This window comes from Neolamprologus multifasciatus, chromosome 11, assembly GCF_963576455.1.
Source record: "Neolamprologus multifasciatus chromosome 11, fNeoMul1.2, whole genome shotgun sequence".
NCBI classification, from domain to species: domain Eukaryota; kingdom Metazoa; phylum Chordata; class Actinopteri; order Cichliformes; family Cichlidae; genus Neolamprologus; species Neolamprologus multifasciatus.
In genome coordinates, this window is record NC_140449.1 from 31,319,589 (window position 1) to 31,344,601 (window position 25,013).

The 25,013-nt window shown below is 39.0% G+C and overlaps 1 protein-coding gene across 3 annotated transcripts in view; it reads right to left on the reverse strand.

The window, feature by feature from the left end:
- Window positions 1–1,821: 1,821 nt before the first annotated feature.
- Window positions 1,822–25,013, reverse strand: part of glcci1b (glucocorticoid induced 1b) — a 29,107-nt gene continuing 5,915 nt past the window's right edge. The window contains exons 3-9 of one of the 3 annotated variants that reach the window (XM_085178466.1): window positions 20,935–21,083; window positions 14,464–14,553; window positions 11,603–11,733; window positions 8,421–8,544; window positions 5,202–5,391; window positions 3,973–4,093; window positions 1,822–3,684 (exon numbers count right to left, since the gene is read on the reverse strand). In XM_085178466.1, the coding sequence (XP_085034592.1) occupies window positions 3,336–3,684; window positions 3,973–4,093; window positions 5,202–5,391; window positions 8,421–8,544; window positions 11,603–11,733; window positions 14,464–14,553; window positions 20,935–21,083 (1,154 nt within the window). In that variant the 3' untranslated portion in view covers window positions 1,822–3,335. Of the gene's footprint in view, window positions 3,685–3,972; window positions 4,094–5,201; window positions 5,392–8,420; window positions 8,556–11,602; window positions 11,734–14,463; window positions 14,554–20,934; window positions 21,084–25,013 lie in introns of all 3 variants that reach the window. The other 2 variants (XM_085178465.1, XM_085178464.1) reach the window with 2 other exon arrangements.

A 25,013-nucleotide genomic window follows, 5' to 3' on the forward strand; every position in this document is an offset into this window, starting at 1 on the left:
ATGGTGGCAGTATTATGCTTCTGTCAGAGCCCCATGAACTATTACCAGCTTTGTCATGAAAGAAAAATGTAAACATTAAATTATTTTAGCGGGGATACCTCAGTACGAGTTTGGAACAAAACGCCTTTGACAGTAGCTGCCTTGGAAATCTCTCTCATAGCATTCATGCTTCATTTCCAGTTCTCATTACTGAAGATGTCAAACTACTGCGTGAGATGCACAAGAGGAAAGAAAGCAAATATGACAAAGATAACAGTTTGTTTATAGAGCAGTGGAACATGTTGATTGGAGGAATTTTAATGCAGTTAAACAGAATTATTTAAACAAACTGAAGGATAATTGTCTGGCATTGATCTATTCAGCAGTGCAAGAATTTAAACTAAACTCCTTTCTCACCACATCTGAAGGTGGAATTTCATCCATGTAATCCAAGTCGTTTCTTTGATCAGACACAAACTTGACTTTTTTTGTAAGGACTGATGATTTGTTTGCAAAATACAGTATATGTGATCTCCTTTTAAGTATAATCCAGAAGTGTGTTGATTTAAAACACATCAGTCATTTATTACTGCATGTTGCATGCCTTCTTTTATGTTAAGCAGTAAACGTGATTCAGTGAACTACATGTTTATAGTGATGTGACATTTTTCCACGTTCCTGTATTTACTTAGTGGTTAGTGGTTTTTACGGGCATTATACGCTGCGTCAGTGCATTATTCTAGAGCCAAAAAAAGAGGAAACTTTAAGAATTGTGTAAATACAGTCTTATTCTGACTTTAATGACAATGCTGCATAAACTGACTACATATCTGAGTAAATGCCTTAATCAAATCACACGTTAACACAGAGTTATAACCCAGTGACATTTTTTTGTTGCTTTGTTTCATATTCATTTATTATTCACTCATAACCAAATACAGCAATTGCCTTACCTTAACTCCTATTTGCATATAAAATCATGCTTATGAATACTAATAAGGTTTTTTTCCCCCAGGTCACAGATAAACACAATGTACATCAATCCAAAGAGACTTTTTGGGGCTTTCTTTTTTCCTTTATTGAAAAACACACAAGATCTACATAAAAACGTGTAATACACGGGAGAACTGAATCATCATTGCCTGACACGGCAATCATTTCTGAACGGCACAGTGTGCTTGTGAATATAATCAGAATTAGTATGATTAAAAGTCTTGGAGCTGCAAGCAGAGCAAAGCACTTCATTTGTTGCCGAATGTGCTGCACATGTTCTTATTTGTGCTCCTGTGGCAAAACGGACCTAAGTCAAAGTCATGTTTTTTTTGTTTTTTAAAATTATGTTCTGATAATACAAACTTTGCAAAGTAACATCAGGCCACATCTGGCTGCATCTGTATATTGAGATAAACTGTTACACTTTTTTTTTTTTCGTCCTTAGTGTAGCTTTACTTCAAGCAAAAATCGAAATTGCACTCTGTTCTGATTGCTTTAACTTTACAAATTGGTCTAAAATAAAAATAGTGATTATCATTTTGTTTCCATTTTAATGATTAGCACTTACGTTTATGTAGTTGCTGAGCTCTTTATTAACACAAATGAAATGCAAATAAACATTCTGCTTCTTTGTGCTCCAGTAACACTGTATGATAGTAATTGTTAAGAACAGGTAAACTAACAGTTAACCTTCAGATATTTACTGTTAGCAAACAATGAAATGAGACTTGATTTTGAAAGCCAGGTACAACTTTAGAGTACAGGTGACGTTCATAAATGTAAATTGTGCTTTACTTTAAAGCATGTATGGAGAAGCAGTGGACCTTGGTGCTTCTTTTCTCACACTGATTTAATTTTTGGGGGCAGCTTTAAGCACCAAAAAACTACTTGTTTTGGTCCAAGAAAGAAAAAAATAAAATAAAATTGTGGCTTAGATGGAGCTCTATCTCACCATCTTTGTCACAAATGTGGCCAAACTAATGACAAACTGCTTTATTATTAATGACTAACAAACATTTGTTATCATGTCCTTGTTTGTTAACAGTAAACTACTTACTAAAGCTTAGTTAACCATCAGTTTACCATTTATCCCAGTTTGTTAAGTTATTACTTTGTGTCCCAAAACACATGAAAGGCCTCTCATCGCAATTTCCTTTGGTACATATTTATCAAAAGGGCTGAAACAAATGCCAGAATTGTCAGCATCTTACTTTCGCAGGGTCTAGCTTATGTCACTCGTTCCTTTTGCATGAGTTCTCACAGTTGATCAATTCAACAGTGGTCTCTGGAATGTGTCATAGCACCTGAAATTCTAACCTGAACAGGTTAACACGCAAAGCATCCGTCACAAGGTGTGACATCAATCAGTTGATTCAGTCTGTATTAGCCTCCCTCTCTCCAGAAACTAAAAAAATAATAATGAAACATTTCTGCAAAAGACTGGAATGTCTTTCTGAAGAACAAAGTCAAACACTGGGCAAAGGCAACATAATCCGAGAGAGTACATTCCACATGACCTGAGTTATTGTTCTTGGTAGTGTGGGGCATTAAAACGAGGAAACGGAGGAGCCGTGTGCTTTTTGATCGGTCAGTTAATTGCTGATTAAACAGCTGATGTTTGCATTTTAGCTTACCAAGTTTTATTAGTGATCAAACTAGGAATGCAGGTTTCGGTCTCGTCTGGTGAGCCTCTCAGGTGAAGCCTGCACTTAAGTGACTGCTGGTTTCATTTAAGACTGTGTGCTACGAATACATTCAAATAAGTAACAGGAGGGAAAAGGGGCAAAGTATTCTGACATCCGGGTATCTTAAAAATATGAAACATAAATGCACTTTGAAATGTTAGCTTGCTGAACACTGAACAGCTAATAAGCTTGTTAGATAATGTTAATACAATATGTTTTTCTTGACATCGCTGCGTTTTGTGAGACTTTTGGATTTTTTTTTTCCTTTTTTTAATTTTAAACTGCTGACACTAAGTAACACAGTCATTCCAGCAGTCGTTTCTACTATTGTAGAAAATAAAAAGCAACGCTATTTCTGTTACGGGAAGTGTTATAGTACAGAGGAGGCTAGGCTACGTTAGTGATGGGTGAAGAGAGGCTCTGCCCAAGGTCAGCAATAATGCCCGAACCATCAGACTTAACTGACAGCGGGACTAACACTAGGATCAAGTAGAGATTCTTGTGCAGCAGGACGCTGGTACCATTATCCTCCGAAGCATTTCTAGACCTTGAGCACTCCCTGCTGGCTAACATTAGGATTATCGGAGTGCAATTTTTTTTTCCTTTTCTTCTGTTAGACCATACCTGACTAGTTGTAATATTTTAGCTGTAGTCTGTTTGGTCGAGGATACCTGAGGACTAGCTGGTAAGGAGTACTTGTGCCGAGCCGTCTTTCCCCACATCTGCGTCGGGGCTCTGACTGACTGTGCTGTTGTCTGAGTTTACACCGCCGCTCGAGTCGGTGCTTCTGTCTGTGGAGGACGAAAAGGTAGCTAGTGGTACCGTGGGCATACTCGGGGTGACCTGTGATCCAGAGCTGCTGTTGCCGTGGAAACCAGGGTTGATGGACGTGCAAGAAGGAGAGACCGGGGAGAAAAGGGAGGAGCAGAAAAGTTTAACTGGGCAGAAGGCCGAGCCCCTGGGAATGAAGTTCACCTTGTTTTTGTCAGGGCACGAGAACAGAGGGAAGCCCTTTGACTTGCCAGACCTGAAGAGAACAGAAGTGGTACTCAGTTACTTGGCTTGATATCTTTTTATAAAACTGTATCTGATTAACTGCTAGTTACTGATCCTAGACAGCCATGTTGCTCTCATCCCTACCACCCACAATGCAGATAGGCTTGTTGTCTTTCTTGTTTTAATTCAAGAAAGCATAAAAATAATGTAACTGAATTTCAAACAAATACAGTTTAATTGTGTAGCAGTAACTGCCAGATATAAGGCTATGAGGGTATGTCTAAAAACAAACCCAAGAGGAAGACAAATAAATACTCACACCAGCTCATCAAAGACTTTGACCTTCTCGCAGCCTTCTGGAGGTTCCCGTTTGAACATGTAGCTGTTGTTAGGTTTGGGCGACGTGGCAAACTTGGGGAGAGGAGAACTGCACAAATTGTCTGAAAATACAATAAAAAAAAAAAAATGAAACCTGTTTTGTGCTTTTTCTTTTTGGAAAATGATAATGAGACAAATGCATGAAATGTACATTATACATGTTGGCTGCAGATTTTGAGGAGCTGCCGGAAAAAGTGCAGTAGTGTGTCCTCAGCACAAAGCGTTTGTGGAATCATAGTTTCTTTATTTGTGATTTTTGTGGACACCAAAAGAGGATAAACTTAGTAAGCTTATCATGGAATTCTTTGGAAACAGACTCTAGAGGGGCAGATTAGAAACAAACAAGACTGATAAAGCACATCTTTCTTTTTCCAATGTTGTTTTCCTGCCTATCAAAAACAAACAAACAAACAAACAAAAAAAAAAAAACATACAACAAAACTCTGATTTTTAAATTTTGTTGCCGTCATTAGGAACTCATTTTAGAGTTGTGTAAATGCTTAGTAAGGGCTCCTCCTTAGCAGTATCAAGAAACTTGAACCAGACTTCAGTCCTCGTTAAGTGAACTGCGCCTGTTTCCCATCTGTGATTTAAAAAAGAAAAAAAAGAAAAGAAAAACACTTCGCACCACATGCATGAAAGTGACATCACTGGAGGCTTGTTTTGCTGACAGGCTGGTTCACCCACAGTCTCTAAAGGTGAGATACTGCAGGTCCTTCCTGCTGCAGGCAGACTAAGCAATTAACTCTCTGCTCTCTCTGTACAGTCTCTCAGCAGATTAAACACCAACATTGGTATCGTCACTCTTGTGCAATATTATGTACAGTCCACACACACACACACACACACACACCTTCTTTGGCTTATCAAATTTAGGCCTGCTGCGCACTGGAGCCTATCCCAGCTGTCTAGGCAAAAGGTGCCATAACATGGCCTTCAACCCAGCCCTGCTCCTTTGTATAAGCCCAGCAAAATGACCTGGATCAGGCTAGTCATGTGCATAACGTTGACCAAACTATCAGAAACAGACTCCATGAGGGTGGCATAGAGTCTAGATATCCTTTACTCAGCATATTCATCAGATTTCACACATTTGCCTCAAACCACAAAGGTTTATATAAGCTATGAATATTGCAAACATGCTACATCTGATCACTAGTGAAGACACACCTTTGTCAATTTCCTCTGCATAACAGGGGCTCCCATCAGGTGAGTGCAGGTGATCAGAGCTGCAGGGACGGGGCGATGGGCTGGATTCACCACTCGAAGGAGCCTGTGTGTCTGTGTCACGTGTGTCCCCGCTGCTGCTGTAACGATGTGGAGGGAAGGGGGCACGGCGGCCATCTACCACATCCATTGTCTGCGAGGTCAGAATGCATAAGAGGTGGTGAGAAGCCAAGCGGTTACACACATGAATCCTAATATGAAGACAAACTCATAACCTCAATCTTTTCCCCAACACTCTCAAACCCATATGGAAACTGCTGAAGCCACCCACTGCACCCACCTGCTAACTCCCTGAATGAAATAATTCTAGGTGAAAAGTACCAGCTAAAATGCCCTGAATCTAAAACTTAAAAAGGCCTCTGGTGTATTTGTCTGGGTGTTTAAAGGGCAATTGGAGAAGCAAACACCACAGCAGATGGTAGTGCTTGACAGCAGATGAACAGTGTGATGTGCAGAGCGTTCTGCTTTGGCACAGCTGATTCAAAAGGGAGACCAGGAAGAAAAAAAAAAAAGCTCTGTGCTCAGCAGGCTGTAAATCTGTAGTGTGTGTGTGAGACCTTCTAAGAGTAGAGCTTTACAGACCTGCCAAAGTTTACTAGCCTGCACCAGACGAGATTTAAGGCCTCCTTTCCTATGAGCAATTTATTTCAGAGTGAGTGAGAATGTGTGTGTCTGGCTGCATGGTGCTGAAGTGACTTTACAAGCCTGTGCACGTGTAATGAATTTTAAGCATAGCCTAAAAGTTGTTTAAATCACAGGTATACAATAGTCGTGCATACAAATGGTAAAGTCTGCCTTTGCATTTGGTGCATTCCTTACATGGTCAACGTTTATTTATCTGGTTTAAGATTAAATTCTAGAGCTCATCTTTGCAATTAGGACTTTTAAAACATGTTAAAATCGTATCTAAATATTGCGTTTACACAGTGACTGCTTGTTATATGTAATCGAGCAGGGTTTGCATGATGCATAAAAAATGTACTCTATGCAAATTAATTCATTATAATGTAAACACAAAGGTTATTTTATGTTAAACAGTAACACCGAATATAAACTACATGGACAACACTGACTCACAATGACTCTTGTAAAAGTGTGATGCAAGTGTGTAGGAGTTGCAGTTTAGAGGGCTGGTGTGACGTAGGAGTCTGAGCACAGCTTAGGTTTGATCATGAGCTGTTAAAACATCTCATGATCAACATCTCACAATTACATGCTGGTGAAGTCAGCTGCACTCACTGATTAAAAGACATCTTTATTACTGTAGGACAAACAAACAGGTTTCAGTTGTAAGCTGTTTCTGTGATGATAAAGATACATGCTTCATACCACAACAGTATTTACTTGGCATGTTCATAGTGGTTAATTTACTTGTTGCTTAAACTGGAGAGATTAAAAAAAAAAAACAAACAAAAAACAATCTGAGAACTCTCTAAAACAGATAAAAATGAGCTCAATTAAACGCTGTACATAAATACTGCATGTGTATTAAGAGCCATGTGAATCTGTTAATCACTTTTGTATCCTTAATGTCTCTGAAATATAGGGCACTAGACAACGTTCACACCTGCTGTCAGATTGAGTTATGGAGTCTGAATTTAATTTTTTAATAATTGAGCTGTTTTAATAAAAAACCATGCTGTGCTTTTTATTATTTTCATGTAAAATGACGCCACAGAAGTGAACTTCGAGGTGACAGCTGATGTCAAATCTCTAATACAGTTTAGCCGACTTCTTTACACGACTACAAATCTCACCGAATGTGTATCAGAAGCAGAGCGAGTAGTTGGCATGGGGCCTTTTATTGTGAAAATTAACTAGATTCCTGTCCCCTCCAAATCGTCTCTATGCAGCTTGATGCAGCTTCCATAAAAACTAAATCTAGTGCTATATTATCTCTGTGGAGCAAAGGGACACTTCGGGGACATTTCTAAAATACTATGGTGCGTCTGATGAAACTGCAAGCATTGTCCTGTGAGGGTGCAATAAGTGCCAGCACCCACATCAGAGCTGGAACCCAAAGCAGCCACACCAAGTGTATTTCCAGGGTTACCCACATAGACTTCGCTTTAGATATAATAAAAGCCATCGCAGTACACCAGTGCAGTCGTCTCACTGGTAAACAATGCCATCATTTTGAAAGTTCACTTGCAATTGAACCACTAGACTCAACCCTTCCTGTCTTGTGTCTCCCCATCTGCAGGTAGACCAGGCTGCTGTGATGCGATGACTATCAATATCAATAAACTGACTTTCTAGAAAGGTTGGATGGACTCCAGCTTTACCTTCCTGTTCTGCAGCTGTAAGCAGTACTCCTTGTTCTGCTCTTTGGCCAATTCATGTGCCACCACTTGGAGACTGTAGAGCAGCGGTCCCCAACCTTTTTTGCGCCACGGACTGGTTTAATGTCTGACAATATTTTCACGGACCAGCCATTAAGGTGTCGCAGATAAATACAACAAAATAAAACTGGACAAAACTGTGGTATTTTGTAAAAATAATAATAATAATAATAATAATAATAATAATAATAATAATAAACACAAATTCACAGTGTAATTGTGTAACTTTATTAGCAGCGTCCTCCTGAAATGCGCCAACAACATCGAGAGTAACGTCCTCCTCTCTGCTCCTTAATACTCTCTGGGCGCTATGGTAACGCGTAAATATTTCTTTCAAAATAAGACACAAATACAACACAGGAAAAGACCCAGGGAAACCAAATTAACGATAAAAACCCTGAAAACCATAAATTTCACACCCTACAGCCTCAACTCTTGCAGCCCGGTCCGTGGCCCAGGGGTTGGGGACCACTGCTGTAGAGCAAAACAAGGACTACAGTCAGCAGCTGCGTTCCAGTATGGTTAGGTTAGAGTCTATGCGTGGGATGATGGAAAGGCAGGAGATTACATTGCTTAGTCATTTATAAGTCACAAAGTTTACAACTTAAATATGTGCAAAGAAGCACCTTATAAACAGCCCAGCCCACTTTTTAGCCCACTGGAATGCTTCATTTTAAAGTCTGTATGTCATTAATCTGACATTTTATCCAGCTGGTGAATAATAAGATTTCACAGCATCTGCAGGTATGCAGTTCAACAAGCGCTCCAAATCATGTTGAAACATAGTTTGACCCATCGCAGGTATGGGCACACACCCTACCTGTATTCCCTGCTCCAAGTCCTCTCTGATAAACACATTTTCTAGCTCATGGTTGATGCCCTCCACACTGCTCGGCACTCTGCATATGAGGGATTTTATCACAGGCATCGTGGTCGAAGTTGAAGTTGCCTTAAACTGAAATGAGAAAAAAAAGACAAAAAAAGAAGAAAACATGAACATTATGTACATGTCAAAAAAAAGAAGAAGAAGAAGAAAAAGCTTTGTATACTAAAACACTTCACTTGTCACATATCAAACTGAATTTGTCTTGGCGTTGTGGGTGTTGCTTAACTCAGATAAAACTGAGGTCATTGTACTCGGCGCTGAAAAGCTTAGAAATATGGTATCTAACCAGATTCTTACTCTGGATGGCATTACCTTGGCCTCCAGTAACACTGTGAGGAACCTTGGAGTCATTTTTGACCAGGATATGTCCTTCAACGCACATATTAAACAAATATGTAAGACTGCGTTCTTCCATTTGCGCAACATCTCTAAAATTAGAAATATCCTGTCTCAGAGTGACGCTGAAAAACTAGTTCATGCATTTATTACTTCCAGGCTAGACTACTGCAATTCATTATTATCAGGATGTCCAAAAAACTCACTGAAAAGCCTTCAGTTAATCCAAAATGCTGCAGCAAGAGTACTGACAGGGACTAGAAGGAGAGAGCATATTTCTCCTGTTTTGGCTTCCCTTCATTGGCTTCCTGTTAAATCCAGAATTGAATTCAAAATCCTGCTCCTCACATACAAGGTCTTAAATAATCAGGCCCCATCTTATCTTAATGACCTTGTAGTACCATATCACCCTATTAGAGCACTTCGCTCCCGCTCTGCAGGCCTACTTGTTGTTCCTAGAGTATTTAAAAGTAGAATGGGAGGGAGAGCCTTCAGTTTTCAGGCCCCTCTTCTGTGGAACCAGCTTCCAGTTTGGATTCAGGAGACAGACACTATCTCTACTTTTAAGATTAGGCTTAAAACCTTCCTTTTTGCTAAAGCATATAGTTAGGGCTGGACCAGGTGACCCTGAATCCTCCCTTAGTTATGCTGCAATAGATGTAGGCTGCCGGGGGATTCCCATGATGCATTGAGTTTTTCCTTTCCAGTCACCTTTCTCACTCACTATGTATTAACAGACCTCTCTGTATTGAATCGTATCTGTTATTAATCTCTGTCTCTCTTCCACAGCATGTCTTTATCCTGTCTTCCTTCTCTCACCCCAACCGGTCGCAGCAGATGGCCGCCCCTCCCTGAGCCTGGTTCTGCCGGAGGTTTCTTCCTGTTAAAAGGGAGTTTTTCCTTCCCACTGTCGCCAAAGTGCTTGCTCATAGGGGGTCATATGATTGTTGGGCTTTTCTCTGTATCTATGAAGCGCCTTGAGGCGACATTTGTTGTGATTTGGCGCTATATAAATAAAATTGAATTGAATTGAATTGAATTGAATAGACATTCAGTTTGTAGTTTACATTTAAGCATATCATGGTTTATGGAAATGTTCCTACAGCAGTTGCAGTGCTGAGCATCTGTTAATGAATGAACTGCAGCCAGTGGAGAAAGGGACATGCCCAGACACAGTTCTCCTCTGCTGTCTCCCTTTTACTTTTGATACAACTGGTCACAGAGGAGATTCCTTAACTAGTAGCGATGGGATTTACGGCTCTTTTTAGAGAACCGGCTCTTTCGGCTCGGCTCACTAAAAAGAGCCAGCACTTTCGGCTCTTCAGGTTGTTTTGTTGCTTTAATTAATTTATTATTAACAACAATATAAAATTATGCACAAAAGGAATTACTAATGTAAAAAAAGTGGTTTTATTTATATATGTTTATATATAAATATATACAGTGGCCCCTAGAGACAAAACACGTACAAACTCCAAAACACATTTCTAGCATTAACTGAACTTCCAAAACAGAGCTACCTAGATCACTTAAATTACATGATTGAAAGCATATGTGTATTGTTTGTGTATTTATACACAAGCACTCATATATATTCAAATAATTTAAAAAAAAAGTTCATTTACTTGTTACTACCACACACCAAATCAAGTCGTTGTTACTTGCTGGCTTGTGTACCCACTAGGTAACAAAAGCTCCTAGCATCCTGGAGCACTTCTGTTGTCTTTTGTACGTGTTTTGGAGTTTGTACGTGTTTTGTCTCTAGGGGCCACCGTAAATATACTTTTATTTATTCACTCCACATAAAATGTAATAAATAAATCATATAATACAAAAACCAACTAGTCACCGTTCAACTTTTAACTATTTAAATTTTCAGCTTTTTCCTTTTAAACAAATTTAAAATGAAACAACACAAAACACTGCAAACCACAACACAATTAAATATAAATTAAAATATGAAAACAAAAAGATGCAGCATATTCTCTGTCATATGGACCTGCATGAATAAACTTTCTGAATCCTTTATCATCTGCAACTGAAAATAGTTGTGGATGATTACTATACCTTTCTAATGTGACGTTGTTGTCCCTGGCTCTCTTTCTCTCTCCCTCCCGCTCTGTTCCTGTGCTACTGCCAGTGTAACTACCGCCCCTCCCCCCCTTCCCAGCGCAAGCACAAGGCTCGCGTGTGAGTGAAGCGGAAAAAAAGTGCAAGAGAGAGGGTGAGAGAAAGAAGAAAAATAATCCACAGCTCGGGATAAGGAGCCGGCTCGAGTCGTTCACGTAAAAGATCCGGCTCTAAGAGCTGTTTTGTTCGCGACCGACATATCACTATTAACTAGGCCTCCTCAGTAAGAGTCAGAGCAACATTGATCATAAAGGTATCATTAAGATGAAACATTGCCTTCACAAAGTCTAAATCTTTCTCAAATCATTTTAATCAATACCTACTCCCTAAAACAGTTCCCCTGGACCCAAAATTGTAACTTCATAATGGTCATTTTATACATTACTTTAAGTTGACATACAACCAAGTTAATCATTTAATCCTGTTAACCGACTAATGTAGAAAACAACCTTGCTCTTTTTCCTATCTTTGACAGTTGAAATTCAGGTTGGTCTGCCTCATTTGTGTGGTTTTTTCTCTCAGCTGCTAACCTGCCTTATCATATCGCTGCTGTCAGCCTAAAATCCTGCATCACATGTGTGGGGTTAGTTAATGTTTTCACCTGAAAACAACAACCCACATAGTCAAAGCATGAGTACTGACACGCGTAGCTCACCTGTGGCTGGCATGCAGTGCCATGCTGCGCCTGCTGTGGGAGCTGCAGCGAGCTCTGCTCCCTGTCTTTGCTCTGCCGGTTGACCTGTTTGCCACGCTGCAGCTGTAGCCTCAGTTTAGCAATCTGCTGGAAAAAAAAGCACAAGCACTTCAGTGAACGACGGCTCACAATGGGAGCCGTGAAGGCATGCGAACATATGAGTTAACCATTCCCATGAGTGAAGTGAATGAGGTCAGGAGGTGAAAAGCACATTTCCTCTGATGTACTTCACTGTCAGCAGAGAGATAATACTGTGATTAATTTACGTTATTCCGCAACTGTGAGAACACAATCTTTGCCAAAATACAGGAAAACCATCTTTAACTCCAACTGATTTCAAGATGCTTGGGAGGAGTTATATTCACTGAAATATGTGCAGTGTACGGCCATAACAAGTAGAGATGTCAGTGATTAGGAGACTACTCAAAGGTTTCTTCTAACACAGGCTTTAGACATTTCTCAGTAAGACGAATTCAAAACAAAGTGGTGTAGACACTAAAGTCACGGGACTTTGGTGTAGTTTTTTTTGCTAATATTAGCCTTTTAATTTTGGTGTTTACACTTACATGATTGTGTTTACACTTCAAGATCATAAAAGTGGCACAGTTTGTGAAGATTACCTTGCTTACTTTTGATTTGTCTGTGACAATCTCAAAAACTATTAAAAAAAAAAAACCTTGATCTTCAATCCCAAAGGGAACCATTCATGGTCCTAACTTTTGGGCTGGCCTCCAAAAAAGTCAGATGCTATACAGCCTGAACTGCTGATACTACCACTGCTAACATTAGCCACACTCAGCAAACTGATCTGGCATTGTGTGTGCAACGTTACACCACAACACTTTAACAATACCATTTAGTTGTCAAAGAATGTGACTAACAGTTTAAATGTCTCTTCAATATACAGAAAATATATGAACGGTGGTTTTAAAACTGCTCTTTAACAGACAGACAATATTTGCACAGACATCGTTTACTCTGGTCTATTAAAGCGTGCTTAATTTTACTATTTTTTAACTTCAGTGGATTTAGTCTGATGTTATTCCTGCCAGACAAGTCAGTCTTCATGAGTTGTATAGTTGCAGATCAGTATACTGCATAACACCAGGCTTGCAAGATAATGAGACAAATTTAGTCAATGGGTGTTTCTACATCTGGTCCAGCATCAGCCTAAAAACAGGATACCCATTGTGAGATGCAGTTGTGCTATGCAGACAAAGGTGTGGTCTTCAGTGCTGATCTTGTCATCCTGGCAACACAGTCAACAAAGAAACTTGCTCTTCTCATAGATGTCCTCCCACATTATGTAATCGCCGAGGTTAGAGCACTGGAAACCAGTTCACTACATTCACTTAGTGACTGTAGCACATGATAATGACAAGTCCAGACGATCTTGATGTAATCTCAGTGGATGTGAAAGAGGGTTTTCCTGGCTGTGCTATCCCATTGACTGTACAGGCCAAGGCAAAGGGATTGTTTGTAAAAAGACGAGCACTAAACTTATCTTGTGGCTCTGGTTTCACTCTGAAGAAACAACAAAATCTGCAAAGATGGATCAGATTACAGAATTTGCCATCAGATAGAAATGCTGTAAGCTCATAGCAGAGAAAAGATTTTGATCAAACTCTTGTGGCACTTATGAAAGTTTCTTTATCCCTTTTCTTTTATACCTGTTAACAGTGCAATAGTGCAACACGAATACCAGCTGTTGACAGTAAATAACAGTCAAATTAGAAGTGTGAACATTCAGACTTCTGAAATAAACCACAGTCTTGTTCTTGTTAGATCACATGCTATGAAGAAAAAAGTAAAGCCTGTTATTTAACAGGACATCTCAGTACTGACCAATGAAGCACAGTAGTAGTGTGGTATGAAATTACAAAACACATGTCTGAGCTTTATGAACGTTGGAATGACACCAACCTTATCCTTTCAAACTGTGGATAACTTCTTCGGTCAACACATCTGTGTGCCATTAATATTTTGGAACTACTTTTGGACTGGAAACAGAAACTGAGTGTCCATTATGCTCATATTTTCTGTTATGCTCAACAGAAAATGTGTTCTGCTCAATATAACATCTTCAGTGCCTCAGTTACCCCGATTTAAGTTGTACATACCCAAAATGAAACTATATGGGTGTTTCACCCTTGAGAGGAGCTCCTGCACCATCTCTCAAAAACAAGAGGCCATAATGAGATGCAAAGGACACAGCTGAGTGAGGAACAGGGGGAGAAAGAGGATAAATTTAGACTGTGGTTTGAAGAGCTGGAGACCTTATAATGCCGTGTGGTCGCTTGGTTGGCCACCATGCCTGGCAGACAGAAAGGAGTGGAAACCAACCTTAAGGAGGATAATATTTAGTCTGACCACAGACCCTGACAAATAAAACACTTTAAAATGATATGAACCTCAAGAACGACAAAAACATTCTTTCCTCTTGCTGAGTTAATGTATTCAGCAAGCCTGGGTGGATAGGACATTTTCTGTGGCATGAATTAAGGTTAAAATGGACCCATTACGCTCATTTCCAGCTTCATATTCTTATTTTTGGACTCTAGAGTAGCTTTGCGTGACTCACATTTTAAGCTAGTGGTCATTTATCTTATGCTAGGTCTTGGTGCAGCCCCTGGGATGATCCACTATCCGAAACAAACAATTTAAAGTTTCCTACACCCTCCTTTTAAGAAAACTCTTCTGATTGGTTGTCCCTTGCAAACACAATCTGAATGATCTGAACAGATAAAATAGTGGATGCTCGTAACAAACACTTGAGAACCTGACAGTAAGAAAGAAAAACACGACAGGCAAAACTACCTCTTTGAGATGGTCTGCGCTGCCCCAGGAGGCTGACCGCTGGTGAGGACTTCCCTGTTCTGCTCCATCATCGATCCAGAGACCCGGAGTCTGAAACACAGATATATACACATGCTGACACAAACTCAAACGTTACATAACTCATCATTTCCTCAAAACATAAATACATTTGCTAGTGATATGCATTTCAAATGTACCGTGACCTCCTGATAGCATGTTTTATATTACACAGGCACGGAAAGGCCAATGTTGTGTGCAGCTGTACTGCAAAAGAGCATGGGTATGTGCAGAGGGTATCCATCCATACGAGAAAGTTTTATTTAAGACAAAAATGTGCTTCTTCTCAATAATCTCAATTATCTAATTTGAAACACCTTCGACACGGGTTTGATGTGTAAGCATTTCCAGGCACTGGCTTTACAAGATTGTTTATATATGTGTTAAGGTCAACAGATCCATTTTTTTCCAGTTATCCAATTCCAGGTCATGGAACATCTGGCATAGGCTCCAGACCTCCCAAGACCCTGAATAGGAAGATGCAGGTTTAACGCCAAATGGATTGAGCAGAGGCAAAAGAGTGGGCTGGCTAGCAAGACAAGGCCTTGATCTTAAATCAACATCTTCAGGGTTTCAAACAATGTACTATAACTGCTTAAGTACTGAATATTGTTGTATTCATATGCATGTAATAAATTCTTGATATAACAACCTGCAGAGCATCTGATTATGTGTCAGTGCACAAAATATGCAGCTGAATGGTGAGCTTAACCAATTAATAGATTGTTATTTATATTACTTAAATGTTCATTAAACTGCTACAAATGATATATGTGCACAAAGACATCCACATATACAGAATAAAAACTTTCACCAAACTGTAGTTATATATACACACACACACACACACACACACACACACACACACACACACACACACACACACACACACACAACATTCAAATGCTCATGCAGGAGAGCTAAGGAAATACAAGCTCACAAAGAGCTCTCTTAAAACCTCACCAAACACAGTGATTAGGTAATAAATCCCCTCATTGTGAAGTCAGTCAGGATATTCGCAACAACAACAAAATAAATAAATAACTTTAAAAAAGTCAAATGTTTAGATAAGCAGTTGAGAAAGATGCTTGCTAAAAGCATAATGATTGCCGTGTGTTTAAAATTAAAGTTGAAAATCTGGAATCAATGAAAGTCAGCAAAACAGTCATGAGATATCATCCCTGAGGAAACGGTTACATTCAAAAGGCACAACTAAAGCCATAGCATGTTTGACTGCTTCCATTACTACGCTGACTTGAGGTAAATACTGTAAATCAGTGTTAGGGGACAAAATTCACTTTATTACTTGCAGACTACACGAACACAGAATACAAGATGCTTAATTCTAGTCCAAAAACCAGAAACCTACCAAAGAAAACGTCAGCAACAAAAGTATTTACACGGTTTCCACGTCCTCACATTTAGTCGTGAAAAAGTTTCCTGGCTCATGTAAAATACAGATTTGCTACAGCTGTGCTCTACAATGCCTGGCTTATACCAGATCAATGAGTCTACAGAGAAGTTTTGTATCATCAGTAAACGATTTTTTTTTTGTAAACGTATACAAAACATTCCCTACAGGAGAGCACACAAGCATTTCTGTGTCATTGAACAAGTCTTTCAGATATGTTTAGCGGAAACAAGAAAACAGTTAAGTTATGCAAATATATGCAAAAACAGAAACAGACTGAGGATGTTTTATATGGCTGTTTGAAACCACATACTTCCCCCTGATTATGCATATCAACACAGCCTCTGGTCCTCAAACAGCTGATGTTTTATCGACAGCACAGTAGTATGAAGCAACTTAAATGTCAGTGTCTTCACACTGCCTTATGTCTGACCCCACATAAACAGAAAACCCTCTATGGCTTTTCCAACTAACGCACAAGCCTTGCCCTATGATATGGAATATCACACTGTGAATAATGAGGAACACCCGTGAAGTCGTTTGCGCTGGCTTGCTGGTGCCGGTTGCCTGAGAAAAGGACAGCAGATTAAATGAGCACTTGTGCTCTCATAAAAGGGACCACTGTGCTTGGCAGATGTGTAGCTAGCCTTTAGCATTAACATTTTGTGCATGGGCTATGGAATCGCTTGTGCCGTTTGATGCCTCTGCCAAACACTGAGGGACTTGATGCTGCAGCGTAATCTGTTCATGCAGAATGCAGATTGGCTAGAAAGGGCACAGAGACTGTGTGGAGCTTTGGACTCGAGGAAAAACTAAGTTCTCACAGATGTTGTGTGACGTCAAGGAGGACCTGTAGCTTATGAAATCTGCAATGCTTTTATTGGCACTTCAAGGTATAGTCTCATGGGAATGATTAGTTTGCATTTTTCATTAGTTATACTTATTCATTAGTTATAATGCACAGTTTGGTGTTAATTTTTATTACTTCAGTTAGGGCCATTTAAAGGAAAACATGGTGGCATATTTTTTTGTTAATCATAAAGAAAGCTTATTACCAGTCAGTGGGCTAAACGATGACACAGTGAGGTCACAATATCATCATTGTTTGGCATCTTAATTTGCAATTTAACTTCCCCAGGGAAATCATAAGATATGGCAGTTACAAAAAAAACCACAGGCTGCCTCTCTTTATCGACTCTGTTCCTCTCGAACAATGTGTTAACAAGAATACCCACCTTTATTTACCTCAGAGGGCCTTTTATCGTTTCAGCTCCGACTTCCAAGCCTGAACAGTGTGCCAGGTGTGGTGCCTGATAATGTAATGCTCTACAGATAAAACCCAACTGTTACTGCAGCCTAGCTCGCTTCCTATTGTGAATCACACCCAAAGGGTTACATGCAGGCAACATCCTCAAGAATCCAGCTCTGTTCCAAAGCAGGAAATAATGACTGGGCTTCAATAGAATCACAGTGGAATTTGTGCTGTTTTGTTTAGATTACATGCCGAGACATGCGAGCAAAGTGCCGCTGCTATAATTTGGTACATTTTAGAGATGCAGAGACCATGTTCTCTGACTGGGCGAGTTGACTTTATGAGTCAGTAAATCAAAATCACTACAAGAGACATCAGTTTACATTAAGCGTCGAGGAGGCAAACATGGAATATAGTTACTGATTAAAATGTGGCATGAGATAACATCCAATAAAGCACTCTAGCACATGTTTCTGTTGAAAAGCCTTTGTACACCAAGGCAGACGTTGGATGCATGTTAACATTAAACCACCTCAAAGCACGAGAAACAGCATTTCTTTTAACGGTCCTTTGAGGCTCCCAATGTGAGCCAATCCCATTAGGGAGTGAGATTTCAAGCAAAAATACCATTTAATTTTCACCAGTTTCTACAGAACTGTAATTCAATGCTAGCTTTAACTGGTGGAGTCTGTGGTGGAACTTGTTTTCTTCTACAGAGAGCTGCAACAGCTTTTGAAACTGTGCGACTAAGGTTTAACAAAACAACAACCAGTCACAAAAAGTAAATTCATCGACACTCGTTCTGGCAGAGAGCCCATCGGGTGGTAGCAGCGTATTATAGCCTGTTACTGGTAAACACAAGGGAAAGTATTTTTTTCTGTCAAAATGTATAACTGAATGATTAATCGAATATTTGAAGATAATGCACATTCCTAATAATCAGACCGTTAAAAACTCTCTATGGATAGTTTTGTCTTTCATAACTTCAGGATGCTTCCTCCGGTATTTATTGTGTTGGTATGTTTTTCAGTTTTGATTAATTAAATTGTAGTTTCTGTTACTTATCACTAATTAGAAGATGTATGTGTGTGTTGCACCTTCACACTTTATGAATGCTGATTGCTAACCAAGTTTGTTAGCCTTAGTTTATAACTTAGCATCCACGCTCCACCCAAATATGGTTACATCAAAAAACGAAATGGCAGCTGCAAAACGCCAGCGGGTGATATCACAATGCCTACGTCCATGTCTACCATGTACATGTGAAGTCTCAGTCAAAGAAAGAAGCTAAAATTCATATGAAGCTGTTCAAGATGTCCTCTGGGGTGATTCACAGGGATATGAAAATAACACAACAGCTTGTGTTGTACATTTGCAATTACACATAATGCTAATGAGTCTTTTCCTGTCACGTAGGCCCAGAATGTGCACACATATCAGCGGTCAGCTGGTCATCGGCTCCTGCACTGTGTGCAAAGTGCAACTTTTAATAGAAGACATGAGGCAACACAAACTGATCAGTTTTGTTTTTATGCTAGTTCATTGAGGTTGCCTTGGTGTGTCAGGATCCTAATCTTCATACAGACATTCTCTGTGTTCTGTAACCACAGGGCCTAGAGCACGCAGCCCTGTCCCGGAACAGTGATTAGCATATGTATGGGCCCTCTGCTCCTAAACTCCCACACAAAAGGCAGGCGGGCCGTGTAGCCACGAGGGCCAGGTGGTAAGCAGTGGGATTTCTCCTCGCTTCAGTCATAGCCTGGGGGACAGGTGCAAACAACTTCACCTCCATGCAGGGCTGAATTACAGCTCAAAGGAGAGGCTGACTTGAACTTGTGCAATGCACAACAAAAGAGTCTGTGGATCCTTTGTGTGCTGCTTGCTTCTGTTGTTGTCTCATAAAAAGAGCTGGGGCCAGGCATAACTTGTTAACAGGAAGTGGTCTATGACTATCCTTCGGGGATGGTTGTGCATTTAAGAATTTGAGAACATCCAAAATGTTTTCCATTTTTTCCACAGCTTCTAAAGACTTAAATTGGATTTTTATTTTAGCCTACTTCAATCAGATTTTTACAGGTAAATATGGTTAAGACCAAGGCAAACATCACAGAGTGCTTAAAACCCCCCACTAAGTCTAAAAGATGGGTCCATTTATTAACATTAGTCAAGATCCAATCACTATCAAATCGACTTTCCATTCTTGCCCAGTCTGTCCAGAATGCACAGGAACCCTGTAATTAGAGATGTTTACTTTGCACACAGCCGGCTCAAGAAACTTCGTAGGACCCACTCACCACTTCCTCAGCCTACACACAAAGAAATGCAAGGAGAATGAGGGGTTAAAGGGATGAAGCCCATGTAAATGAGCCTCGGCGGTCTTCATTCAGACACATGAAAGGCTTCTGTTAGCACAGAGGAGAGCAGCCCTTGTCATCATCATACATATTCAATATTCTTTCATAACAGAAACCCTCCCCCTACAAAAAAAGGCTCTTTGAGTGAAACTACATTTAACACCGAGTCACATGGCAAGATTAGTAGCTGATTATGTGTGGGCAGTTATCCAGGAATACTGTGGTCAGATTCAATGTGGAATCCATACATATGCCTTATGAAGTGTTATAATGCATTAAAATGTTGTGCTTTCGGGGAATTTCAGACTATTCAGACACTTCTGTTAGGCCTACACTGGCAGCCGACTCCAGACTTCAACCACCAGATTAATATAACAAAAGTCTTTCACCAGCACCAAGCACTATGACAGAAACTATGAAAGAAACCAAAAAATAGTTTTGGTACTCATGCCTGCAATTATTTGCCGGGAAAAATCATTAATTTGAAAAGCCCTCCTGGCCTCATGGTTGACAAAGTGGCCTTAAAATAAGATTATAATATTTTATGTCTTTATTTTCCAGTCAACTGTAGAAATAACTTTAAATGGCCATAAACCACACTCATTTAGACAGATATTATTGGGACAAGTAATCATTGTGCATCTCCACTTAAATGCAGTATTTTGACTCAACTTTTCCAAACAAAGACTCTTTCACCACCTAATATTGCATGTGCACGCAAAATGTAACGCCGCAGAGGCTTAATACTGAGTTATGATGCATCAGTTAAAAAACTTCAGCTACTAATTTCCTTCTTATGTTGACTTCTTTGCCTGTAGTGATTTTTTTCCTCCATTGTATCCCTATGGCTTAGAAGATGACTACAAAGAGTCCAAAATTCCAGTGTAAATGGGATTGTGATGTAATCACAGTTGTTACAATAAATGCAGTGACCACATACAAAGCTGTCTTTGACATCCAACAACAGAAAAAGAGCTAAAGCCTGAGCTTCAAACACACAAGTACATATGTCAAAATCTTTTGAAAAGTTGCCCATGTTTCATTTGAATAGCTGTAACAGCATATACAACAGAACACTAGAAAATGATGCAAATATTTCCTAAATCAAATAATTATTTATTGCAGAATTGATTTCCAAAGTTCAGGGAGTTACTTTGGGCACCTCCTTGTTTCCAGAAAAAACCATGCAATACATTTTTAAAAGAAAAATGTCCAGAGAGACATGTCTACAACACCCAGAGTTAATTTTGGCAGAAACTCTCCAATCACTAGGCTTAAAGGTTGATTAAATGCACGCCAGCATTGCGTAAAGGTTAAAGATTAGTGTTGAAAAGAGTTAGGTTGAGTCAACCCCTGCAGGCCTACAGCCAAGGCAGGATTTTCTGAACACCGTGTACCTGTGTGGCTTTGTCTTTCATGCAGGAAGGGTAGGGTCCATGGGAGTCCCGAGGCCACTGGCCAGTGAGGTATGGCCCTGTGATGGCGTCCAAGGAAGAAGCCCGTCGAATGGCACTCGAATTCCTCACCTGTAATTTGGATCTTTCTGCTGTAAAGTTAGAAAGAACAAAGAAACAGAATTAGGCACACACGCATGCACGCTGGCATCAGTGCATGTCATGATGTGCAATACTGCCAAACACCCTGAGGCATCTTTTGACTCTTCCTTGCTGAGTGTGTTAGTAAGTTTCAACTGAAATGCTAACATTTTAGTGTAACAAATCACTTACTGCACAAATACAACCAGGAACATGAAGCCATATTTTGAATGACAAACCAAACCCAGTAGTTACATTTTTATCTAGAAATAAAGGAGCATGTAAATCGACGCCAGTTATAATCAAAACATACTGCTTTGATTATAAAAAAAGCAAAAGCAAAACAACAACAAATGTAATAAAACATGGCTTCAACTAACCAAATGAGTTTTTTGTACCAATATCTTCTAGTTTTGAAAGTATGGACAGTGTGATGTGTTACAGCAGAGCAAAGAGAAGGCTTGCGACCTGAGGCAAATGTAAATGGCTGAGCAGCAGTATCTGACATTATGAGAATAATCTGCTATGAGCTGGAGCAGTTAAGCACACGCCACCCACATAAGAACTCATAAACAACCACAATGGACATCAATACTGCCTGCATCCACTCTGCATTCCTGCAGTGCCACACAGTTAAAAACAAAAAAACATGTAAATATATTAGCTCGAATGTGCTTAGAGACTGCATTACATTTATTAGCCTCAATTATACTTGTAGTAATTTCTAAAAAAGCAAGTGTATGTTCTTTCTTTCGTTCCTATATCAAAGGCAGAGTAAAGGAACAGAACGATGAGCAGGAAATATGCTTGTTTACTTTATTCCTTGCCTGAGCAGGCTAGGGCAAGGGCCTTTCCAACAGACACACAGACTAAACTATCTCCATGAGGCACCTCTCTCCTACTAGAACTACACAGCCGTTCATTGTTGCTCTTTGTTCGCAGAATACACAGGCCTACACACCCAAAGGTATTGCCTAAGTAAGCTTACTGGGCTACAGTAAAAATTCCCTGAAGCATTCTAGACAAAGGAAGCAGGCTAAATTTCTATCAATGTTTATATAGTCCAAGCCAGTGCTCTCAAAACTGGGATTTTAGTTATTTTCCATCATTTCCCCACTTGCCAGACTAGAATAATCTCCCGATGAGAAAAAAGAAACAGTATGAGGGAAGCCAAGACATCAAAGCAGTCTGATTTTGATTTTTTTCATGGGTAAAGTAAGTGTATGTCAAATTAAAGAAATATTTTCAGGTTGGACTTCCCTTCGCGGTTCAGACAGCAAGCTGTGATGAAGTCTTTACATTTCCAGGATGGTGAATTATTAGCTGTAAGGCAAATGTGATAACAAACAGGTAGTTCTCTTTTGCAAAGTATAGGAGAACTGTTCGCCCCAGGTATGCACAGGAATGCGTGAGTCTGGTTGAAGAGAAAATTTGGTTAATTTAGTATGATCTACAATTCTACTCCTTTAGCGTGACAATTGGCAGGTTTTCTAGGTCATATGATAGCAAATTGAATGGGTTTGGGTTTTAGACAAAACAAAAGACAACTCAAGACCTTCTCAGGCAAGTGCATTTTAAGAATAAATCAGTAAGTTTTCCTATTGGTACCAGGCTTAAAAAGAGACAGACTCGGTTTCTTAGACATGGTTTAAGCCTAATCCTAGTTTAGAAACCCTTGTAATGGGACACTTAGGCTTAATCCAAGTTAATATGGCAAATCTACTGAAAGTGCCAACATGTATCAAAAGTTAAAATACACTGACTTTACCATGGTGTTCATTTTTAAACTGACATCAATTAATTTCAAGTATTTAGTTGAGTTTGAAAAGCAAAACGCGCTCCGATTTTTCCTTTTTAGATATGTTTTTTAATCACTTTGAGGCACCAGCTAAAATCTTATTCTCAACTTGCACGTTGATAACAAGGGGTTAGGGTTTTTAAGACATAAGATACAACCAGTTAATTAGTTAATGCAGTGCTGCTCAATTATGGCAAAAATAATCCCAAATACTTGGAAATATAAAGTATCTATATGCTGCAATAGCAGCACCTTTATGTAACACAATTATAAGTAGATGAGAGGAAAAAAAAAATGCACATTTAGCTAACAAATGTCTTTCAGACAGAAGATTTATTTTAAATGAACAGTAGAATTGATTTACCTGCCTGATTAAAGCAAACTGCTTTATGTTAAAAATAAATAAAAAATAAATATAAAGCACTCTGGTGGAGAGTAAATCTGAGATTTCAGGGCGCAACAAAAAGTAAAGTGTAGGGTGCTGAAAGGCAAGACGACAGCGTTAATATTCACACGATACCAGAGATTTAGTTTCAATCGTAATGAGAAGGGGGGAAAAAGCAAATAAAAATAATTACTTAACTGCACAGCCCTAAGCTAATATATATCTCCAACAACCCTATATGTGTAAAAACTGTTATAAAAAGGATAAATGGAATTAAGTCTTTAAAACACTAAAAATGAGAACTAAGCTAATGGTGGGCTAATGTATTCATTGCTGTGTGTAAACAAAGTAATGCTCTTCTGTATGTAAAGTTCAGCATGGGGGTTGGCAATAAAACGAAAAGACAATTATGAAAAAAAAACTTTTCTTCAGTGAAAATTTGAGATACGGTAAATATCATTTGTTTGTATTCTTTAACACTTGAAGGTTTTGAACGGTCAGAGTTAAAGTTTTAGTTTACTATATACACTTGTGTATTTAAAATGCAGCAGCATGAAGATCTACAGTATATTTATCATGTTCAGCTTCACACATTTTCACTTAGGAGTAAAATATTTATTTATTTATTTTTTAAAGTGATTTGATTTTATATCTTGATATATCCACTGACGTGAAAAAAAAAATTTGCGATAAATTTTTTTTCCCATATCACCCACTCCTAATTCAACGTCCTGTTCCAAAAACATCACGGCTGTGATGATTTCATGTTCTGATTGTACTGTGGAAGCAAAAATTGTATAATCGTGTGCTAGAAATTCTCAAAGTGACGTGACATTTAAGACACGTTGATCGGATGGCGGTGCAATCCTGAATAATAGAAAACAAAAAACAAAATAAAACAACCCGCTGGATCAGGTGACAACGTTTCAGTCCAGCTAGCAGGGAAACTAATATATAATGGAGGACATTAAAAGCAAAGTGGCAGCAGTTTGGATGTTTTTTGTTTGTTTGTTTTTCTGGGGGGGTTGTTTTTGTTTTTTTTATTAATCTCGCCACACCAGCATGATAGTTTGGCTAAAAGGGCATTGGCCCAGTGTATTATTTTTGGAGAAGCCTAGTTACATTTATGATAACAGAACGTGTTGCTGTCTGGTCCATATCTGGTACTTATGTGTGAAGTTATGCACAAAAAGAAGAAATTAGCATGACTATATATGACAGCAGTATGCAGTAGATGCTTATTTAAATGAAACTTTTGCAAATACAGATTTGGTGAATAACACCAACACATTTTTTCTCTCACAATTTTTCTAAATAAAGTAAATTTATATTGTTAAATAGATGCATCACATTGTACTTTACAAAGCTAGAAAATATTTAACGCAATATTTAAGATGAACCTTATGTTATCCTACATAAAAGAATGTTTCTCACTGTGAGGAAGAGAGGGGAACCAGAGATTATTAATTTAACACCAGTATCTGATCATTACAAAAGCCAAGGTATCTATATCTATATCCTACATTAAAAAGGGGGCGGGTCTGACAATTTTGAAATGTAGCATTTGAGCATGCACTGCCATTTCACACAAAATAAATGAATAGATGATAAAATTAATTGTGATTAACATCCGAGTTTGTAACTGTGTGCGTCTTTGCAGGCTGAGAAATTGCTTGTTAGCACAAAAAACAGTAAAATAAATTCGTATACATTAATATAATATAAACATTATTCACATCTGAGTCCAGTAGGTATATT